General features: G+C 46.5%; 2 protein-coding genes across 4 annotated transcripts in view; both read right to left on the reverse strand.

The window, feature by feature from the left end:
• The window catches only part of flt1 (fms related receptor tyrosine kinase 1), a 31,349-nt gene extending 30,361 nt beyond the window's left edge, over positions 1–988 (reverse strand). Inside the window, exon 1 of one of the 3 annotated variants that reach the window (XM_053412725.1) lies at positions 340–988. In XM_053412725.1, the coding sequence (XP_053268700.1) occupies positions 340–397 (58 nt within the window). In that variant the 5' untranslated portion in view covers positions 398–988. The remainder of the gene's footprint in view (positions 1–339) is intronic. The other 2 variants (XM_053412724.1, XM_053412726.1) reach the window with 2 other exon arrangements.
• A 499-nt stretch (positions 989–1,487) lies between these two features.
• On the reverse strand, positions 1,488–18,301 carry LOC128426181 (uncharacterized). The gene is made up of 35 exons (XM_053413051.1): positions 18,170–18,301; positions 17,850–17,980; positions 17,700–17,767; positions 17,006–17,196; positions 16,895–16,930; positions 16,579–16,810; positions 16,312–16,436; positions 15,893–16,005; positions 15,677–15,783; positions 14,660–14,796; positions 14,395–14,502; positions 13,960–14,271; positions 12,818–13,013; positions 12,029–12,297; positions 11,673–11,809; positions 11,413–11,569; positions 10,586–10,683; positions 9,847–10,033; positions 9,631–9,755; positions 8,617–8,684; positions 8,304–8,497; positions 7,733–7,801; positions 7,081–7,295; positions 6,779–6,971; positions 6,537–6,634; positions 6,271–6,380; positions 5,956–6,089; positions 5,742–5,846; positions 5,433–5,543; positions 5,225–5,338; positions 4,175–4,294; positions 3,884–4,067; positions 3,541–3,812; positions 3,307–3,443; positions 1,488–2,884 (listed from the first exon to the last, which is right to left on the reverse strand). The coding sequence occupies exons 2-35, from the start codon at positions 17,940–17,942 to the stop codon at positions 2,717–2,719; spliced, it is 4,983 nt and encodes a 1,660-aa protein (XP_053269026.1). The 5' UTR covers positions 17,943–17,980; positions 18,170–18,301; the 3' UTR covers positions 1,488–2,716.
• Positions 18,302–18,426: the final 125 nt, after the last annotated feature.

The raw sequence follows: 18,426 nt of genomic DNA on the forward strand, positions 1-18,426 counted from the left end.
CACAACAGACGGCTACAGCAAGATAGGGATTTGTGCGTCTTTTGTTTGTTTTTTACCAAAGAAAAAACTGACTGTTGTGTCCTGATGATGGAGATTAGTCTTTTTTTAAAAAGAACCCGTGCGTAAAAGCACCCCCTCTTTATGGGAAATATCTGCGAAGTCGTGCCTCAGTGGCTTTTTCCCTTGAAGTTGCAAAAAGCCCAATTTCCTCTTAGGTTTTAAACTCACTGAGAACTTCAAATACCAACAGAACTTTTAAATCTGTGAACATGAGCTCTAATCTCAGCAGCAGGTGTCCTGTGCGCCAAGTGCAGAAGCAGAAGCAAACCTGTTACTCACCCTTTGCCAAAACGCCAAACAATCCACTAAGCAGGCAGAGGAGAATGCAGTTCATCATGTCTGCTGACTCCGGTGCAGTTTTCGAATATGAAATGGGACACAAGTTTTTATTCCTGCTGTTTTCTTCGTCCCCAAAGAGCAGACTACAGGAGGCACCGCGCGCCTGGCTGATGGTCGCTGCGTGGAGGTGGTGGTTGGTTTCCTGAGGAGAGCTGCGTGAGATCACGCAACAGGACACCGCGCCTGTATCCAATGCAACTTTTTCCCATCGGTTAGTGGGATAGCGGTGCAGATTTATACAGTTCCCACAGTGCAGCCACCGGATAGTGGACTTCCGTGACGTCCACTGACACACCCCTGGCGCGTAACAGCGGTCCCATTTAGCTCCCTCCCAGTGACCAACCAATCTACCAGTGAGGTGTTGTTGAAGGAATATTGTAGGACCCAAATTAGCCTTGTAGACCAGTTGTGAAGAAGTTGTGAAGAAGTTGTGAAGAAGTTTTTATGCAGGAAGCTCTATCTGACAATAGTTCTACGATCTGGGTGAGATATGCACCACATATCAGAGGATGCGCACTGAGCAAGTCTGTGCGTAAATCTCATTCCCTGGTTCGGTATACGGGATGATCAGCACGTAGGCACCGATGTGAATGGGTGGGGTCCTGATCAACAACATGCCTCTCACGGTTCTCATCTCTGGCTCAACTGCCAAAATTAATAAGTATCTGAACAAGAGCAGGGACCACATTCCACAACTACACCACCAGAGGACAGGTAGCTCATACCAAATATGGATAAAAGCTACGGTAACATCATTCTCTTATCAGTTAAAAGCTTCAATTACAGGTGAAGCAGGACTTCCTCATCCAAAGTAAAAAAATGTTAAAATAAAAATACAGCGAGTGTAAAGGTTTGGATGAGAAACACACTTCCGACCTGCTGAGAAGGAAGTAGTGTCTTTAATTCCAGGGAATGTAATGTGATATCTTTGAGCAGCCCTGTGGAAGGAAGGTGCATCACTCCCTCCTCAGGGCAGTGAGAAAGGCTGTGGCACAGACTGGCCACTGGGTGGCGATCAGAGCTGAATGAGAGGAGGGAGAAGAGTGGATGAAATGTCTGAAACGGTTTTTTCACTTGATGATCTTATTTATTCCTCCAGAATCCACTGCATCGCGGTTTTTAGAGCAGCTGTGATCCGGCTTGTCACTGAGCACAAGGTACAGAGGAGACGAGGCACCATAGAGATAAATTAACACGTCACAGTGAATCTCAAATGCAAAATATATTACCACCTCCTACTGTGGGATTATTCACTACAGGATATATTTAACACGAGGCTACGTCTCCGATAAACGCATGATATAAAAATGCACACACATACACACACAGTACAGAAACAACACGTGCAGAGAGTCGTGAACACATATACAGTACATGGAGGAATGGAGATGAGGGCGAGAACACACGGTTACATACTCTTGGGAGGAGAACTGGTTCCATATTCAAGAAAAAAGACTGAACTGGTTTTTGTAGCGACACATGACGTGGACATCAGCTCTGTTGGGAACAACTGGGAAAGCAAAATCACTGAGGGTGGAGACGATAGGAAAACAGGAGGTAATTGGCTATAGAAACATGCACAGTATAACCTGGCTGTGGTTCCACGTGAGTGGGTCCTGACCTTTGGAGCCAATTGAGGAGCCTTGAAATGTACCATTACTCTGTTAAAGTTGCAGAATGTAACATGCATTTTATAGATTCAAAGTAATACTTTAGTCTGAAATCAGAGCAGCTTATCAGACTTCAATATTGATTCATCTTCCCTTTCTTAGACGTTTTGCTTTTACTTAGCAAAAGAAGACTCTGTTTAGAATAACTGAGGTGCCCGTGTGGCAAGTGCAGCTCAGCAGAGGCCTCATGTAGAAAGCTGGATTTACACCAAATGAAGTATCCATTTTTTTAAGCGAACGTTTTGGATTCGTATATTAGTAAAAGGCACTTCAAAATATTTTTGCTTATACCAAAACATGTCTGGGACCCTGGGGGAAAACTGTAGAGCAAAACAAGTTTCCCTTCATGTGCAGAAGGTATAACTGTATAGATCTGTTTTGCTGAGTTTGTATTCTAAGTGAGGAGTTCCAACCAAAGTCGAATAATTACGTGCAATGACCAGAACCAAGTTAATTGAATAATCCGGTTAACGTGGTGATGTGTTGAGACCAGGTCTGAGCTAGCAGGGATCAGGGAGCTGGTTGGTAGAGATGATGCTACCTCTGGTGTTTCCAGTGAACAAGTTCCCCAAAACAGTCTGCAGATAGACGCCATGTTTGAAAACCTCCGTCCCGTGTGTTAAGTCTGTCGTTCTTGCCCGTGTCGGTCACACCTGTCCTTTAGTCTGCTGAGAGATCCAGTCGGTGAACTTCACCACCTGCGTGTAGACGCCGGGGCGGTTTTGCCTCGCGCAGCCCTCGCCCCAGCTCACGATCCCCGCCAGGAACCACCGCCTGCTGCGCTCCAGACACACCAACGGACCTCCTGAGTCGCCCTGAGGCCACAGACACACAAACAGGGACACAACAAAGTTTAACACTCAAAGAAGAGGCGTTCAAGTACAGTTCTTTCTTTGAAACTCTGCCTGAGTTGCTCGTGTTTATTGTCTTTACCATATGTTTTTATTAAACATCTTTTCATTAAACATCATAATTCCTGTTGTGTTTTTTTAGTACGTTTCCTGTAAAATGCTCAACCTCTTCAGCTGTTGCTGGAAATCTGTTCAACATCAACATCATGCACACATGCTCGGTTGTGGTACGCACAAGAAGCTCTGGGGAACTAACTGAGTAACACTTGGAATTTTGTGGTAAGGACGAAAGGTAAAATAACACCACAACAAACCTGGGAATGTGCTTTAACAGTTGCCGGAATTTAAATAAAACCTCATACAGTAACACTAATGCAGTCACTCACCTGGCAGGCATCCACCCCTCCCTGCATGTTCCCAGCGCACAGCATTCTGGGAGTTACGGCGTCGTCATACAGCTTGTTACACGTGTTCCTGTTGATGATCTTCACGGAGGCCTCTTGTAAGCGAGAGGCCAGCTCACCTTCAGTCAACACAAACACACAACAGAAACATTTTGGAGAATGGATGTAAATATCTCGGATCTAGCTCTTCAGTTACATCAGATACTGTTGACCTACCGTCCTCCATGAGGACCCCCCAGCCTGTCACGTAGCAGTTGGTCCCTGTGGAGAAGGTGTGTGTGGAGGCGGGGACGCACACAGGCTGCACCAGGTCATTGAAGAAGACGGGAGTGCTGAGCTCCAGGAGGGCGATGTCGTTGTCCGAGGTGAACTGGTCGTACTTCGGGTGCAGGAGGATTCGCCGGATCTGTCTGGTGGCTGCTCCGTTGTTCCCCACGGTCATCACACGCATTCCCATGTAGGCCCGCCATGCTCGGGGATCTGAGTATCTGGGAACAGACTATGCATGAAGAGTATGCACACGCTGTTTATGACTAACATGATGAGGCATCTTTCTTACTTAATAGCATCCGAGTCCTGGAAGCAGTGAGCTGCAGAGATGAGCCAGCGGCTGGAGACCAGCGTGGCTCCACAGACGTGGCCGTAGCGATCCATCTGGAGGCTGACCTGCCACGGCCAGGAACCCGCTCCAGCATCAGAGCCACCAACTATCTTAGTGCGCTTCCTGGGCCTGGTGCCACAACCTGAGGAGGGAGACACAGAGAGAAAGGGAGACCAAAGCAAGGGAGGTCAGAGGAATTTCCTCTTTAGTCATAAGTGCTAAACCTGCATTTGGTGGGCGAGTACTTACTACAGCGCATTTCATCCGAGCCGTCATAACAGTCTTTTACTCCATCACACTCAGGGTTGATCTTACCAACACACTTTCCATTGGCACATTTGTAAGAGGACGAGGAGCAGCCTTTAAAATCTAGAGAGAAAAAACCCATAATTATACAAAAAGAACAAAGATATTTAAATTTAAATAACTATGAGCCTCAGAGGAGCACAAACTTCCACGAAGGCCCAACAGTCCCCTTACATTCAATCAAGCTGCACCGAATCACACACACTCAAATATCAGTCCCCTTAATACGCCAGAACTTTAAAATCAATAACCTTTAATTATTCTCTGAGAAATCAAGTAAAATATAGAAAAACATTCACAATCAGACAATGTTAAAAAGAGTGAAATATTTAGAGTACTTAAACAGAACTACTATTCACCCAGAAAGGGACTAGATGCCCCCCCCCCCCTCCTCAACTCCGTACTATTTACTACTCTCTATTATCTCAACAACTAATTATCTTCTTTTTTTTTCTTTCTTTTTTTCTTTTTATGTAATGTAAAGTATGTAATGGTTTAATTATGCAATTATTTTACTTTTTTCTTGTCAGTGGGTGGAAAGGGTCAAGGGTTAATTGTGGTTCATAGAAGCCGCTCTGGCTCAGTTTAAGCTCATTGTTGTTATTATCATACATCGTGTAGGACATCCTACTGTTATTTTCTACCTCTACGAATTTTTGTATACACTGTATGTGTGAATTATTGCTGTATGTGAACGAAAAAACTAATAAAAAGACGTGTAAAAAAAAAAAGAAAGTGAAATGCATTCCATACGCCCTCCGATACGGATCTCGACCAGAATTGAATGAGTTCTTTACAGACTCATATCCATTCCTTCAACCACGGTTCATGATTTTCCAAGAGCCATATTTCATAATCTTACTACCGAACCAAGAAACAGAGGGTGGAAGGGGGTGAAAACATAACTTCCTTGGTGGAAATATGAATAAAACAAATATTTCGAAAAACATTGGTTATTCAGTGAAACCAATAGTTTCTGATGTCATGACTCACATGCTCTGGTACAGTTGAGTTCATCGCTGCGGTCTTTGCAGTCGATGACACCGTCACACATTGAAGACTTCGGCAAACACAACTTGTTGGGACATACGTGATAACATTTACTTCCTGACGGGAGGAAACAGAACAAACCGGAATTAACTTCAGATCTGAAACTGCAGCGGATCACTTGCCTGTGTCGCGTCACGGTGTCAGTGCTCACCACAGGTGCCCTCCTCGCTGCTGTCATCACACGGGCCCTGACTGAAACACTGGCTCCTCTGAGGTTTGCACTGGCCGTTGGCACACATCACCTCCCACGGCCTGCAGGACGCTACATGGACAGCGAAACACAAAAAACACAAAAACACACAGGAAATCGGAGTCAGCCACAAGGTTTGTTTCCTCAAATTCAAAATAAGAGTTTTACTTTTACAGTTAAAAGGAGGCAGGGAACTACACAGACGATAAATAACTTGAGACTTCAGCAAAGAGGGCAAGACAGGGGGGGGGGGAAGCGTCCAGCTCTTACAGCATTTAGCCTCGTCCCGTCCATCGGAGCAGTCCTTCACTCCATCACACACCTTCCTCAGCGGGACGCAGCGGCCATCTCCACAGCGAAACTGACGAGGACAAGCTGGACACAGACGGCCAGAAGACTTCATTTTAATTGTTTGATCGGTCAATTGTTAAATTTGTTTCAACAACCATGTTTACCGGTGAAAAATCACCAAGGTTTCACTCACTGCTCTCTGGAGAGAAGGCTCTGTAGAGCAGGTAGAAGCCCTTATGAGTGAGGGATTCATCGGAGCGGAAGTGAAGGGAGAGTGGAGAGGAGTAGACTCGCTTCCTGCTGCTGTCCGACACCGGGTTACACAGTCTGGAGAGGGAGCAGCAGGAAAGTTAGAAGTTTATGTCCAACATGCAGCCACCACATCTGGAATGACTACTACAACTGTGAGATAAAACACATAAGTATTATTATTTTGTTCTAAATTGCACTGGTTTGAATGGGTGATCCGAACCCCTGTATGCGTGCACACAGTTCAGTCATGACTCACTTGACCCCCCCGATGTCCAGCCAGTCTTTCTCACATCCGTCCGACGTCGGGGAATCCTGAATGTCCATCGTCACAATTGTGATGGAGATCAGGTATCCGGGCAGCGGCGCCTGATTAAAAAAAATAAAAAGATGAATAAAGACTGCAGGAATGGGGACAGGCTGAATAACAGAGGGATGATTCACTCTTTCATTCTTTAGTTTCCTCTTTTACTGTTACTGAAACACTCAGATGTATGTGTATATATACATGCGCATGTAACTCACCCGTAGAGTCCAGACACAGTCTATATTAGGAGGGTAATAGGAAGGGTAGTAGGGCGAGGAAATGGAGCCGTTCCAAGAGGAAAGAGATCCTCCGCACCCTGCAGGGGGAGAAGATAAGACATAGATAAAGACACAACAACACCAAGGCAACTTAAGTCCACGTATGATGTATCATTACAACGAAGTAATTCCAGTATGAAGGCAGCAACACAGGAGAAATAAGATTTGTATCGGACTCTGACCTGCTTTCGGGATGGCCTGGAAGTATGCTTTGAATATCGCTCCATCTCTCTGTCGGCTGAAGGAGAAGGTGACTAACATGACGTTCCCAGAGGACGTCAGCCTCATGACCGGAGACGAACCCAAGACAGGCAGTCCACACCACCTGAGACAGGTACATGCATCACATCCAGCCACAGATACACATATACACATCTGAAAGCGTTAACCTCTGACCTCTAATGCAAGGTCATTTACATCTATTCAGACGATTAAAATATGCTGAAGGGGAAACAAAAAAGACCATAAACTCTCTTTACCTGGCAATGATCTTGTTCTGTAAAGGAAGCAGGAAGTCGTAGGCCGAGAGCTTGTGGGCGGTGCAGCTTCCTGGCGTGGCACCATGCAGGGTGAGGATGACCAGCCGCACCACGTGACCCGACGGCACGCGAAGCCGCCACTGGTAGTACGGCTTCTTGGGACTCACGAGGCTCAGCGTGCGGTTGTTGCCGAATTTGGCGTAGAGGTCAAAGGACATTGCTGGGGAGGAGTGATGTGGATATTTTAATATTATAATGTTTGTGTGGATCACATTAGTGTACACAAACAGTGTCTTAGTTAGATTTTAGGAAACAACAAAGCTCCAGAAAAGAACACAGATGGAGCCCAAGTGGAGGGATGAACACCAGATATTTATCTTAATACCTCCAACTAGGACGTTTTTGCTTCCCCTTTAATTTGTCTCCCATTGAGTCAAGCACACTTTGATGTGGGCTTATTGGATTCAGACCAGACAACCTTACAGTTTACCCTCATGAAATTTAAAGTAAAGTCTAAATTCACTACAGAGGGAACTCCAATGGCAGCAATACAGAAAACAACCGTGCAGGATTGGTTCAATGCTTCAATTCATAAATTCACCACCTTGTAAGAAAGACAGGATGTTCTATATCCAGACAGAGACGTGCTCCTCTCACCTTGGAAGCCGAGCTGCCACTTCCCACTCTGCAGGCTGTGGGGATTCTTTATCTTGTCTGATTTTTCATCTGATTCAAAGTCATCAGGGTCCAAACCTGCACGAACGAACACACACACACACACACACACACACACACACACACACACACACACACACACACACACACACACACACACACACACACACACACACACACACACACACACACACGCTAAATGCTTACTTAAACATTTATTGATTGTTTTTTAATGTTTATATTTGATTCTAGACCTCTAGAGCCTTGTGAGTTTAAGTTTAAAATATTGTCAGTATCAGTCCATATTAATACACTAAAAACGAGTTCTTTAAAGATATTAATAAAACATGGGTGAAATGATTATTAAGAATTTTCTGTTAATTATTCGTTTTCAAACCAAGTTTGTATTTGAAATGGTATAGTGTGTTAAACATAAGTAGAGTTATTAAATAGTCCTTAAGTAATATCTATATGTTAGATAGTATATATGAAAACATGTTGTGTCTACATGTTTGTGGCTGATGTGCATGCAGAAGACAGTGAGAGCCTCTACCCAGTAGGTGGAGCATGTCCTCATCCTGCTCCATGTAGTAGCGCTGCTCATTGCGGCTGTAGCGCTGCACCTTGTTTCTGCCGGGGAGCCGGCGCTGCAGCTTCTCCGGGCTGGACATCCGGATGGCCACGGCCACATCGTCCGGGGCGTAGAACTGACTCCAGTAGAAGACATTGAGCCCCTCTGCTCCTTCACTGTCACACAAAGGGTGAACTCTGAACTCATGGACACACAGAGCTGGGCAGGATATTGTCTCATTCATGTTCTTAATGTGGGTTTTGGTTTCTGTGGGTTTTGCTGTGATGCAGCTCACCTGAAGGCGGTGATCCCTGAGCGCCGGTAGTGAGAGCTCCACGGAGACGACTCGTAGAGATCTGACAACTGGAAATGGAAAAAAAAGACAAAATGAACACACCAGTCCGAACATGCAGCCGGAGTTCAACAATAACAAGTGTGTGTGAGTGTGTGTGTGTGTCAGAGTCTGCATGTGTGTATGTTGACTTTGAGCAGCACAGAGCTCCATTGTGTTTCTAACTGCTGACTGTGTCCAGGTGAGGACCTGAGCGGTATGGGCTCCTGGGCTCCTGTTCTTTTTAACGCTGCACAGTGACTATGACCCCTCAACAACCACCTCACAGCTTCCACTAATCAAGTCCCCATTTCCCAACTGCTGAGCAAGAATGTGCTGCTGTGCATCCGAGCGTCTGCTTCAAAAAGCCAAATTCCACGTCTCATATCTCTGTCCGACCCTCAGTCCATCTGTCATCCCTGCATGCCCTACTGCCCTGTCTCTCCCTCTCACCTCCAGCGTCAACCCGAGGTTCCCCCTGCTCTCCGTCGTGCACAGAGCGGCTGATTGTGTGAAAGCTACACAGACAATGTTTTTATTGAAGGCCTGCTCTTCCTCTCACTCTTGCTGCCTGGGCCTAGCTGGGCTCACAAATGCCGGGCTTGTCCTCGGCCCTGAAAGGGCCCAGTCCCTGGGGCTCCTGGGTACTCGCACAAACACTGTGCCCGGCTCCTGTTTCAGCTTTACATTTAACACCGACAGGGAGAAGAACAGAAGACAGGAAAGTGGTGTGCAGGGAAGAAACAAGGGAGATAGATAAAGGTGGACAAAGCAGATGAGGAGGTAAAGCAACAGAATAAGAATGCAAAGATGGAGGAGAGAGGAGGGCAGGATAAAAACACATGTAGCCTCATAATCATATTAATGTTTGAGCAGGGACATCAGCCTCAGCCTGGAGACGGAAGGTCAAGCAGAACTCTACAGTGTCATTCAGAGGGGGGGGGAGGCAGTGACGGACAGGACCACAGCTCCACTTACATAATGGTTCAAAGCCTGAGCCTGCAGGCGGAACTGCGGGGAGGTGGAGTCAGTCAGATCTGAGGAGAAGCTCAGGTTTGGGAACTCCATGCTGCCGCCGATGAAGAACACAGAGGATGGCGGCGCTGAGGAGGAGGAGGAGATAGAGATTTGAGAAACCGTGTGACTCAAGTCATCATAAACACGTCTGTGAGGACAGAGGAGAAAACTACTCACATGTTAAGTAGTGGAGGGTCAGTGCAATGGCAGCTGTGAAGGGAAAGAAAGGCAGGAGACCCAACATCCACCTCCTCCAGGAGCCACAGGCCGGAGCTCGCCCCCCCTCCGCCCTCTGCTCTGCTCCATCCTCAGGCTTCGTGGGGGGGCTCGGCGACTGGGTGGGCCCCTTCAACTCCCCCTCTCCCTACCAGAGACAACAACATGACTCAAATATCATACCGGCTGTTTTATGCCTGTGCTCAAGTTGCTTGTAATTGTCTGGATTTTATTTCTATTTGACCGAAGCAGAGGAGCAATAAAGACAACGCAGCCTATCTGCCAAAATCAATGAGCCATAGATTTTATGACTGAGCGGGCGCTGATTTACTGAGAGCAGCGGTGAACATCTTTGAGCTGAAAGGATCTCCTTAAACATTGAGGGCTTGGCAGGATTCCTCGGGGGAGCAGACAAAGCGTGGCTAGAGGGGTCTGCTTTCCCACGGCCTGGCCCTGCGGTGTCAGCACTCAATCAAGTGGCATGGACATTCACGAGAACCAGGCCCCTGACTCCCTAGAGACGCATTTTCTGCAGGCGAGGATGACTATGTTTTGACAGGCTTTGAACATTAAGCATGCAACCTGTTGTGAAAAATAAAATGTTTCGAAATTCTACTTTGGAGAGATGGTCGGGGTAAATTTGAGAAAAGAGTTCCTGCAGGAGCCAAAGTCCTGCACAGTGGAAAGAGGGATGGCTTACCTTTGCAGCAGAGCAGCCGGAGTGTCCATGCCCAGAGACGTAGTACACTTCACAAGTCTGGCTTTTGGGATGAGTCCTCATAGCACTGTCCCGTTTAGCTCCGGAGAGGCGATATGCAACAATACCTCAGGCATAGAAACGATGGAGAGAGGGAGAGAGAGGGAGAGAGGAAACCCCCACTGTCGCTTCCTTTGAAAAGGTAAAAAAAAGCACAGAAATCCGACCTGAGTGGCTCGGCTGCGGCCGGTATTCACCGCCTCCAGTTTACCTGAACTGGGCGGCAGGTGTCACACGGAGCCCCAGAATGCAGTGCGGGGGACAATGGGAGCACTATGAAAGGGTACAATCCCCACAACCATCCGTGGCACAGATATTGTGGGCAAACTTCCTCTGTGTGTACGCAGGAGTTCAGCTCGGAGGGACAAAAGAGTGTTTGAGGGGCAAACGTGTGCGAGGTTTTACTATCAGAGCTTGGCTGCCGTGCCCTTGGATGCTCCACTGGGGCGTAAAGCAAGACAAGACCTGCAATGGCAAAAATCTGGCATCGAATATGTCCCTAATTACACTGGAAGAGAATTTACAATCTCAGTCTTTTGATGAAAAAGAGTCAAAGACCGGATAAAAACCTTTCCAGGCCTTTCTAGATTAAGGAGGACATTTCTCCTCAACATCACCTTGGAGTTTCACCCAAGGGCAAACATTGTTGTTAACCTGAGAGAAAGTAAAAAACCCACACACACACATTGTACTGTGTCTTATTTTTTAATGTGAGCAACAGAATATTTAAACATCTGCTGCCGGTGGCTGCTGAGTTGCCTCATGTCAGCTGATATGGCTGTAGATCCAAGAGGTGAACTTGTTGACCCTGGTGTAGACGCCAGGCAGGTTGGGTCGCCCACAGCCCGCCCCCCAGCTGACGATACCAACGAGGAACCAGCGACCCCCGCCCGGCGCCTGACAGGACAGAGGGCCCCCAGAATCCCCCTGAAACACAAAGCATACAGTTAATGAAGGTAGAAAACAGCAAATGGCCGCTCTACTGTTCACATGCAGGTATAGGAATCCACTGAGTCAGATGGGAGCTCACCCGACAGGCGTCCCTCTCTCCGGAGGGGACCCCGGCACACAGCATGCGGGACGACACGGGGCCGTAGCTCTTCTTACACTCGGTCTGACTCATTATGGAAACCTCTGCTTTCTGCAGGACTGACGGCAGCACCTTGTCTGCAAGAGAGCAACACATGGACATGAGTCATGCTCATAAAGAGCGCAGGAGCCGATAAGCCGAAAGAGAATCTCTGTCACCCTACCGCAAATAAACAAATGTGGTATCATACAATGACAAATTAAGAAGTAGAGATCGTTGATTGTGCAGTTCCATTGTGGATTTTAGGTATTTTTAAGGTTTGAATGGAACTGAGTCATTTCCGAGTTACTGCTCACCCTCCTCCGAGCGGTACCCCCACCCGGTGACCCAGCAGCGGTGGCTCTTGGTGACCGTGTGGGAGGTGGGCGGCAGACACACGGGCTGGACCAGCGCGCCCAGGGAGGAGGGCCAGGGCTTCTTCAGCTGCAGGAGGGCGATGTCATAGTCAAACGTGTACGCGTTGTAATACTCGTGCACCACAATCCGCTGGATCTCCGCCACGTGTTTGGCACCGCCCTGCGTCAGCATGCCCAGATGAGCGCTCCAGTGACGCGGGTCTGACAGCCTGCAGAGTCAGAGGTCAGAGGTCAAAGATGCCGAAGGAGAATGTTTTCTAAATTATACTGGATTGAGAAAAATAGATAATAATAGGCATGATATGTCCAGCAGGTAACAGGTTAGTTTATGAAATCAATACAGTGAGTCAGTCTTGTAACTTTAATTTGTATTTCAAAAGACGTTTACAGATCAAAATAAAAACAGAATTTCATCTGGATTCCTTAATAAGGTCACAACTATTATTACTGGGGATTATTAGATTAAAACATATATGAGCTACAAACTTAATATAAAGTCATTTTAATATTAGGTATAATTCTGCACAGTGGTTCCCAACCTGTGGCTCTGGACACCAGTAAAAACAGGATCAATTTGATGGGTCACACTCACAAAAGTAAATAAGACACATTTCTTTGGAACAAAACTTTCCTTTCACATCCTAAAAACGTGTGTTCACCTTCGATGTGTGTTTTCGTGGATTCATATGTCAAAGAGTATGTTACCGATCAGCAGCGACGGTCACTGACCTTTCTTTGCTGAAGCAGTGTGCAGCTGAGATGAGCCAATTAGAGGAGAGGACAGAGGCGCCACAGTAAAGGTTACCAGAGTAGTGGAGGCTGACCTGCCACGGCCACTCCCCTTCCACGGAGTTATCGCCACCCACGATGCGTTCAGGGCCCGAGGAGGAACCCACCTTCTTTACCGGGGTCGGACGACCACAGGCTGAGGAGCACACAGGGATGGAGTTTGTTGTTATACTGGTTCTAATGTAAACCAACATACAGGTTGTATGTTTGCACAGTTGTAAACCGACACATACATTATAGTCAAGCACCCCAGTGAGAGTTGTGAGCACCAAGTTACCACAGTGTGCATGTGTCGGTGTGAGTCCACAGTCTTGAGTGTGTGTTTGTACAGCTTCACTAACCACCTACGCTGACACGCTGAGTCTTCGCCACGAACGATGGATCTGCTGCTGCCTTATTAAAAAATAGTGTCCTCGATGCACGCGTGTGTTCAAGTGCACACACAGAAACACACACACACACACACATCTGCTCAGTATCAGCGAGCGATCAAAGGGCGGCCTGTTCCCGTCACCTAGACTCCTCATCTTGATAAAATAACATCAAACAGAGAGAGAGAGAGAGAGCTATTACAGGGGGGGGGGGGGGGGGGGGACGGGGGGGTCACCTCAGCGCTGCAGGTCAGCAGGTTTGGAGCTCGCTGCCCAGTGGATTATAAAATGACCACTACTTTCTCATGAGCCCACATTGAGGGTTCTGGAAGAGAACGGACAGTGTCGCGGTTGCGTGATCACTGGGAAAGAAACGCTTGATGAAGAACAGACAACTCAGGTGGGACCAGACCAATTGTGTGTGATCATGGTTTACGTTAACCTGATATATCATGTTTGATCTGGACGTGGAACAACTCTGAGAGAATAGTAAGGTGAATAATTTGGGGGATGATAAAAAGGTGGTATGAACTAGAGAGCTATTCTAGTTCTGTATATTGATAGATCCTGACTTTTAGGGAACTGGTTTTCCAAAATCCTATACTTGCTACAGTTGTGCGCCTCTGTACTGCACAACCTGATGTGGAAGGGTGAAGGTGAAAATGTTGTGTGAAACATGTCTTTTCTCTTCAGCTGAAGCAGGAGCCTCACCACAGTCGGCCTCATCACTGCCGTCCCGACAGTCATGAACTCCATCGCATTTAGCGTTCTTCTTCAGGATGCAGACGCCACTGCTGCACTGGTACCGGATCGCAGAGCAGGGGGTTTCTGAGACAAACAGACAACACGTCGCAGTCAGTAGCACGGAGTGAAGTACACAGTTCTGTTTTTTAACTGAAGTGTGAATATCCAAACCCTGAGTGCAGTTGATCTCATCCCTTCCATCGGTGCAGTCGGTCTCCCCGTTGCACACAAACAGAGGATGTGGAGGACTTTTGCCGCCACATTCCATCGTGGGCCTCGCTGCCAAAACATGCATCATTCCTCCATCATGTGACTTTTTGCATAAATGTTCACTCCATTAAGATGCATCGTCCGACACAAGCAATCAAAATGGAAAACTACTCATAGTGTTAAGTGACGTACAGCAGAAGACCTCGTCGCTCTCGTCCTGGCAGTCGTCCAGGCCGTCACAGCGTCGACTCTTCTCCACACACAGACCAGTGGAGCACAGGAAGTGGCTCTCTGGACAGGCTGGAAGAAAACAGCGAGGCCCATTACGATTGTGGGAGTCCACTCCGAGAACAAAGTCGTTGACTCACATCCACCGTGAGGCACAATGAAAACAGCTGCGGCAATTTCCTACACCTACACATTGCAGTGAATCACGCTCTGGTGCTGCGGCGCTTACGTCGGCTGATGTTGTAGCTGCTGTATGACGCCTGAAACGGCTGAGCAGAGTTGCGTGAGCTGCAGCGAAACTCCACCTCCGGGCTGTGGTCGGTGATTCGAAACACCGTGCGGTGTCCCACGTAGCTGCCGCAGAAACTGTGGGAAGAGAGCAACCATCAGAAAACCCTGACAGGATGACGCAGGCTGCAGTAAATCATAAAATTTAAAACAAGTACCTCAAAGTTACAATGTGTAATATGGCCAAAATGGTCACTAAATGCAAAATAGTAGGCTTCCTGTTGCGTTTTTCAAATTGTACCAATAGACTTTTTTGTTTGTCCGGTCATGATACAAATGTGTATTGATTTTTCTGAAGATCGGTCAATGTGAACACGTTCCCTTACATGTTGGTAAGAATGATTTATAATATATAATAATAATAATAATAATCCTTACAATTTCAATAGTCTGTCAGTTCCTGTCAGTGGTCAGGCCCTAAAAAATTTAATTTATTTTATTTTATTTTGTAGGGCCCGACCACTGACAGGAACTGACAGACAGTGAAATTGTAAGGATTATTATTATTATTAAATATTATAAATTATTCTGACCGATCTTCACAAAAATCAATACACATGTGTATCATGACCAGACAAACAAAAAGTCTACAGGTGCAATTTAAAAACGCAACAGGAAGTCTCGTATTTTGCATTTAGTGTCAATTTTTGGCCATATTCTTACTTAAACTTTCTGCAAATTTTGGTAAGAATTTAAGCATGTTAAAGTCCTCAAAAAGCCAATTAATCTGCCTGAATTATAATAATAATAATAATAATTATAACAATCCTTACAATTTCAATAGGGCCTCACTGTCTGTCAGTGCCTGTCAGTGCTCGGGCCCTAACTATGTAAATATATCTTGACTGGTAGTTGACTTTGCCTCGATTTGATTCTTCAAACTTAGGAAAACAATATATTATATAAGATAACAAAAACTTTTCCTATAAGACTAAATAGTATAGTTTTACACACATACATGATTTCATTGACTTTCCACCAGCCGTAGTCACAGCCCTTCATGCCCTTTGGTTTCAGTATGTAGTTCTGAAACTGCAGAGCGACTCCTAAAGCACGATCAGAGGTCTGGAATAAAATATAAAGAGAAACAATCAATAAAAGCCATTGAACGACAGTCATATTATACATTATTTATATATATATATATGTGTGTGTGTGTGAATGTGTGATGTACCTCAAACCTCCAGGTGCAGGAGCACTGAGGGGGCAGCAGGCTGGGGTAGAAGGGGCTGTAGATGTGACCAGGGACGTCAGGCTCGAGCTGGGTCTCAATTTGAGACATGCAAACTGAGAGACAGACACAGAGGGAGGGATTATACTTCAGACAGTACTTTATGTTACACAGCACTTTTATGTATAAAGGTTCTTAGTTCTTAGAAGAGCCTGTAAGATAAGTGTGAGCGCAATCCTGCTAACTAACACAGAAAAAAAAAAAGAACACAAAAACATAGTCCTGGGGGGTGTAATGCTTTGATCCAACTGCCTACAACTCATAGACAAATTAAATCTGTCAAAAAGGATCACATTTACATTTAGCTTCTGGACACAGTATGTGGACATGAGCTGAAAAAGATTGGGGTAAATGTGTCTTACTTTCTTCTGTGATGGCCTCAAAGTGTCCTCTGAAGGTCTTGTTGCCTTTGGTCATTCTGAAGGACAGCAGCATGACGTTGGAGGTAGAGACGAGGGACAAGGCGGCGGACACTGGCTCACACAGCCTGCAGCACAGACACACACCTCACTACATGTCAAATCTATGAATTAAACTCAGAGATATAAAGAGAAATGTGGGAAACAGCTTGTGCCATTTGTCAGAAGAGGCTGTGAGGCCCTGTGATCCACTGGGAACTCCACACTCACCTGAGCAGAATGCGCCCTCTCATGGGCAGCAGAGCATCGTACACGGTCAGGGCGTCCTGCACGCAGTCGCTGGGCTCAATGAGGAACGAGGTGATGGTCAGACGGACGAGGGAACCCGGGACGACTGTGAGCTTCACGTGGCAGCTCACACCCCCCCACGATGAAAAGACGTTCAGAGGGACCCTGCCCCCGGGATGGTTGGCATGCATCTTATCCACACACTGTGAGCCGGCTTGGAGGAAAGACACAAAACTTACTCATTGGAAAACAAAAGCACCAGAGCCTTTATTTATCTGAATGAAAGGTTTCCATCTACCTCCAGCATTTGTTGAGTAGTCCGAGCGCTGGACAGCTTCAGGGGGACACAACAATCAGTCTCTGCATTGGTGAACACACTGAGAACACGTGGACCGAATTACAGACGTACCATTGATGAGGATGGAGTCTATGTCCACCGGAAGACTCAGTAAGTAGCCGACAGACGTCCTGTTCCTGAGGCTGGTGTGGACGGAGTCCCTGAAGATGACGCCCACACACTCCTCGCACACGGCAGCGCTCCTCAGTTGAGGGACCACGAACACCATCCAGAAATGCACCAGCACGCCATCTTTAGTGTTACTGGTCAGGGGGAAAGACAGCTATACTGAACCTTTAAAAGTGTGCATTGTGTGTTGTAAATGTTTCTACCCTGTCAGTTTTAATGACAGCAAAATTACACAAAAACAACTGCGTGGACTTCTACAAAACAAGGTGGAAGGATGCAGAATGGGTCAAGATACCAAACCATTCAGTTCTGGTGTTGATCTGGATCAGGGGATGGATCCAGGTATTTATTTTTAATTGCTTTAACATTGTGATATGTGTGTTTTAAAAAAATACAGGGAATAATGGGGAAAAAAAGCCTTTAAAAAACAATTAGCATATTTCTGAGACTTATATCTGTGACTGTATAAAAACTTGTGCAGCTCGATTTAATCTAAGGGGGATTGAAGGGCCTTGGCAGAGAAATACACCATTCCTTCAAAATGATGATGCTTGAATTTAGAATCACACGCCAGAAACACTAATCATCAGCTGGGGCCCTCTTTGCTTTCAGATGATGACTAACACACTCACTGTACCTGAGGTCTGAAATCACAGCTTGCTTGTAGAGTCGGGCCACTGAGGACATCTTGTACACGTTGCTCACCTATGAGACACCAGCAATTAACGCTAAGACTCCCAGAGATGACTCACCTTCCCGTGAATAACAAGGCTACACCGATCCATACCACATGTTGTATTTTGTTTGCCATGGACACAAACTCGTGGGACTCAGCCTGCCGGTATTCGGGGATAAACTCCACTTTAGCGAGACGGAACATCCCGGCAAAGTACGCTACGCTGTTGCTTTCCCTGCGGACTGAGGAAATACATTTCATAATGTGGATCATATGGTGCAGAATCAAAATAGCACAGAAACACCACAACAACATGGGACATACAGGTCTGCTCTAGACCAAGAGTTGACTCCTAACAGGTAAAAACACAATATTATAATTGTTAAGATATTGATTTACTCATTTTTAAGTATAAGAATCCTTTCACCTACATATGAAGACCCACAGCAGGGACCATATGATCACCACCACCACAAACACCACCGCCGCTATGATGAGAGTCAGGTGGGGGACGTTCAGCAGGCGGGCCAACAGCCTCTGGAGTCCCTTGGGCTTCCGTCTGGTCTTCCTGTACTTCCTGCGGAGCTTGTGCAGAGTGTGGTCCACCGTGGCCACCTCCACTGACACGTCTGCAATCTACAGCCAGAGAGAGAAAGAGGGGGGGGGGGCTCATATTAATGCAAAGTGC

The sequence above is a fragment of the Pleuronectes platessa genome, chromosome 20, assembly GCF_947347685.1.
Source record: "Pleuronectes platessa chromosome 20, fPlePla1.1, whole genome shotgun sequence".
NCBI lineage: Eukaryota > Metazoa > Chordata > Actinopteri > Pleuronectiformes > Pleuronectidae > Pleuronectes > Pleuronectes platessa.

Bases quoted from the DNA above. Each gene is read 5' to 3' on its own strand.
- LOC128426181 (XM_053413051.1), bottom strand. From the start codon at position 17,942: ATGTTCCGTCTCGCTAAAGTGGAGTTTATCCCCGAATACCGGCAGGCT. The intron at 11,810-12,028 runs GTGAGCAGTAAC...GCTCTCTTGCAG, and splicing joins GGGGTACCGCTCGGAGGAGG to ACAAGGTGCTGCCGTCAGTC. The intron at 5,339-5,432 runs GTGAGCACTGAC...TCCTCCCGTCAG, and splicing joins CAGCGAGGAGGGCACCTGTG to GAAGTAAATGTTATCACGTA.